This window comes from Danio aesculapii, chromosome 5 (genome assembly GCF_903798145.1).
Source record: "Danio aesculapii chromosome 5, fDanAes4.1, whole genome shotgun sequence".
NCBI lineage: Eukaryota > Metazoa > Chordata > Actinopteri > Cypriniformes > Danionidae > Danio > Danio aesculapii.
In genome coordinates this window covers 234,017-238,046 of record NC_079439.1, presented here as the reverse complement: position 1 = coordinate 238,046, position 4,030 = coordinate 234,017, and the positions used below count along the sequence as shown (strand labels likewise).

The 4,030-nt window shown below is 39.8% G+C and overlaps 1 protein-coding gene across 1 annotated transcript in view; it reads left to right on the top strand.

Moving 5' to 3' along the window:
• Window positions 1-3,644, top strand: part of trabd2a (TraB domain containing 2A) — an 82,817-nt gene extending 79,173 nt beyond the window's left edge. Inside the window, exon 7 of the mRNA XM_056457185.1 lies at window positions 3,351-3,644. Within this exon, the coding sequence (XP_056313160.1) occupies window positions 3,351-3,537 (187 nt within the window). The 3' untranslated portion in view covers window positions 3,538-3,644. The remainder of the gene's footprint in view (window positions 1-3,350) is intronic.
• Window positions 3,645-4,030: the final 386 nt, after the last annotated feature.

Sequence of the window (4,030 nt, the reverse complement as noted above, 5' to 3'; positions counted from 1 at the left end):
AACAGCCCTATAGACCTACTGTATATGACAGACGACACAATCTAACTAAAAAAAAACATGACGCTTGCTATAAACTATAGGCTACATTATTTGAGCATTTATTATGACATTGATCTGATCTGTTGTGGTCCAGCTTATGTTTCCTTTTTTAATATTAGGATTTGTGTTTGAAATCTGTACTAGGCTCCCACTATTGACCCTAATCGTTGGTAAAATAACCTGCCTTTTAGCAAAGCTTGATATTTTCCTGCAGGTTTAAAGCAGACTAAACTAAACCGTCTGAGGCCATTTTTCCTTAATAAACTTTCCCTCGCCTAAACTCGCCACAAGTGATATGGAGAAACTGAAAGCATGACTGAATAAATGATTCTTTGTCTGAATGGTTTGGTATAATTTGTTGGTTATTTCAGTGTATTTTTATTGGTCAGTTATCTACAAAATAAACATTTGAAGAATATTAATTGAAAAGAATATTTGAGGTAAAGTTTAAAACAAGGTCCGCTTATATGCTTCAGCGCACAATCTGACAAACAGGGCTGTTAAATTAAATATCAATATATTAATATATATTTATATATATAAATAATGACAGTGAAATATTCAGAGTAGCCTATATTAGGCTAAGTGAAGTTTCATAAACTAATTTGGAGAGGAGCACGTGATATGATTGAGCACGACTGGCAGCTCATCTGTAATCAGTAATAATCCAATCAGAGTGATCCTAGTCTACTATAAATGGATCATTTTCTTCCTACTGCTCTATCTTCGTTTGGAAGAATCCCCCCTTCCACCCCATCTCCTCCTTTTTCCTCCCTTTTCTAAAGGGGGAGCTCTCGAGACCTACCTGATCTCGGATCTCCTGATATGCTTATTGACCGGGTGGGAGTCCTGGGCTCAAATATCTCTGAGCTCAGGGTTCTCTCCCAGGACAGCATGCCAAACCTGCTTTAAACACCAAGCATATCTAAGTAGGAACTCTTGAAATAATTTTCTGCTAATGACAATTCATATGCGCCGGGCCGTCAGTTTCACTTTATTAATCAACTACTTTGACCACAATGGGCCAGGCTTTACAAACTATTGACAGCACTTAACATATTCACCTCGGAAGAATAAACTCAGTCAGAAGGATGAGAGTACAGAAACTCTTTGTAAGAATAATCTTGCGGAGCGGCGCACGTCATTTCTGCACAGCTGGTGCCTGAATGAAGAGCTTGCATCACTGAGACAGCGCACAGCCCTCCGGTATCTGAGGACACGTCAGAAACAGCAACACAAAGGGAAGAAATCAGTGCGCTGAGGATCTATCCAATGTATTATTGAGCCTTATCTAATTTTAGGTTTCAGGTAGGTCTACTTTGTGTGTGAAGAGCAGGTAATATCCTCCTCTACTCCAGTGTTGTGAATGTGATCTGCTGATCTAACAGACACAGCGAAACATGTAGAAACAGCAATAAACTCCATGTTGCGGGTCAAAATGAACCCATTTAATGCATTTCTCCACTGATTATTAAAATTAACAGGAACAAATAGTCTTGGAGAGTTTGTGTTGTCGTGAACGCGACACGCAGTTGAATTGTGAATGAATGTAGAATGATTGACAGGCGAGGCAGCGGTGCCTCATCATGATAAAATGGTGGATGTAGCCTGTCCGAGCTTCATTACTGCTCACATTTCTACAGTATTGAACACACGTTTCAGATGGTCGAGGAGTACATTTAAATGCAGCACCTACAGTAGGCGATTCCAGACACATTTATAATAGTTAAGAGCAGTAAACATGTCAGGCTGAATTATTCCAATGCCTCTGTCTTCCGCTGTCTTCATTAGGCTCAGAAACACTGATTTCTGTACTGTTTACAACAGCATGTTTGGAGATCTTTTCTGCTGGAGAGACTGCTCTGCTAACAAATAAACAACAACCTTGACTTTTCCAAACCACGTTATACCTCAACAATGGTTATCGTCCCATGCCTAGAGATGTAACTACAGAAGAGTCCAGCTTTAAATAGCAAAATTAACTGAAGATATATATTTTTATTTGAGCAAGATGCTAATGGTCTAATCTGATCCAATGATCTATGCTAAGCTAAGCTAAAGTGCTGCTGTCAGACTCTGAGATCAGCTGGGTGGATGGAATTATCAGCTGAAAATGGCAATGTTTGATTTTTGGCAGGAGAAGCAGCATTACTCTCTCTACAGCTGTAGACACCGCCATCACAGCAAAACACATTCCCTTACTCAGAGTTGGTGTCTGTTTCTAGCCCACATATCTACCAACTCTTAAATCAGTCAGCATTTCCTAGACAAGTAATAAATATTCAGAAACGAGTCAGAATGAAGAGAGTTTCTCCTGAAAACAGCAGAGTAATCTTGTTTTTGAGTTTGTTTTGCTCACATATTAATAGATATATTCATGAGGACTTGTGCTCCAGGCTCACAAATACACTTATTTGAGTTTATAAAGACTCACAAGACTACATCACTTCATATAATAATGAACAGTTATTATAAGGAATGTTTGGTTGGGGTTTTGGTGCATCCAGAGTTTCATTCTCAGGCCAGAATTGTAATTTCGGTGCATCTCTAGATAACTCAAGAGTTTAACTTTAGGCTGACAGGAAAGATCCTGCAGGGTGAGCGGTCACTAGCTGGGTTTATATCCCAAAATGCCAATTAAATGCATGCGCTAAACTGGAATATCACAGTCAAGACGTGCGAATAAAGCAGCGTTTCCATCAGACAAGTCAAACACAACACAATCGACACTCCCGGATTACCTGGCGCCAAATATCAGCAGTAAACAGGGAATTTGCTGAGGTAGGAGGAGCTGCGTGGATCTTTTGTTCATTTAATAAATGACTTTCACCTCAGCAGACACATTTGAAGGCCTGAGACGCGGAGCACAGACGCTCTGGACAGTTCTGGAGGTGATTAATAATATAATAACATTAATACTGAAACGGTTCAGGAGCTCTAGAATGACCCAACCAGCATGTCAGAGTTACAGTGGTTTATCTATTCACACATTATTATCATCATCAGCATCACATGATCTCTTATAACAACATCACATGACCTTTAGTAATGTGCACACTGCATCTGTTCAGTAAACGTGTTTCCATTGCAGTTAATGCGCATCTTTTCTAAATCGAATAAAAGTTTATCCTACTCAGTTATGCGTGTGTGTTTTATGTAAATGTTCAACATTTATGCGCATCTCCAAGATAAGAATGAGTGGATGGAAACACAGCTAGTGTTGATGATCAACCCACTGTCAGTGCTCTACTGTAATCAGTTTCATTAGAATAATAACCCAGTGTATTCACTGTGCTCTCTCTCTCTCTCAGTGTGACGTCTGAGGCTCCACCCCCTCTCATCCGCATTATCAACGGTTACATCACTGTCCAGACACACCCACAGGAGCATGAGAGTGCCAATCACGACAGGACGTTTTCAGGCTCCTCCTCCTCCCAGACAGGCCCCGCCCTCAGCGTGCTGGCTGTGTGTGTTCAGATGCTCCGACTGCTGCTGTAATGAACAGATCCTGATAAACTCTGCAAACCAGCGCGCACTCATGACCTCATTTCCTGAAGAGTCACTTCCTGTACATAGCAGATGTGTATTATAGATGCCTTTAGGAGTTCTGGATGTTTGTTTTATAATTATAAATATATATATAAATAAGAGTCTTTATGTTGTTGTGATTAAATCATCATCATCATCTGACCAGCGTCCCCACACCAGCCTTCATCAGCAGCAGCAGCAGTGTTTGGGATATAATACTGCCGCATTATACTGGTTAATCTGAGCTATTATAGAGAGTTATAATAGTGAGATTACAATAGAACTAACCTGCAAATAGAGGAGGGCGATATGACAATTTAACCCTCAGAAACATGTTAGCTGTTAGTTCAAACAACTTATTTTCATTGAGCTGAAACACAATTCTTGAGGAGTTTATGACAACTTTATTGTTTCATGTTCAATCCACTTAAATCTGTAAAAACTAATAAGCTAACTTAATTCC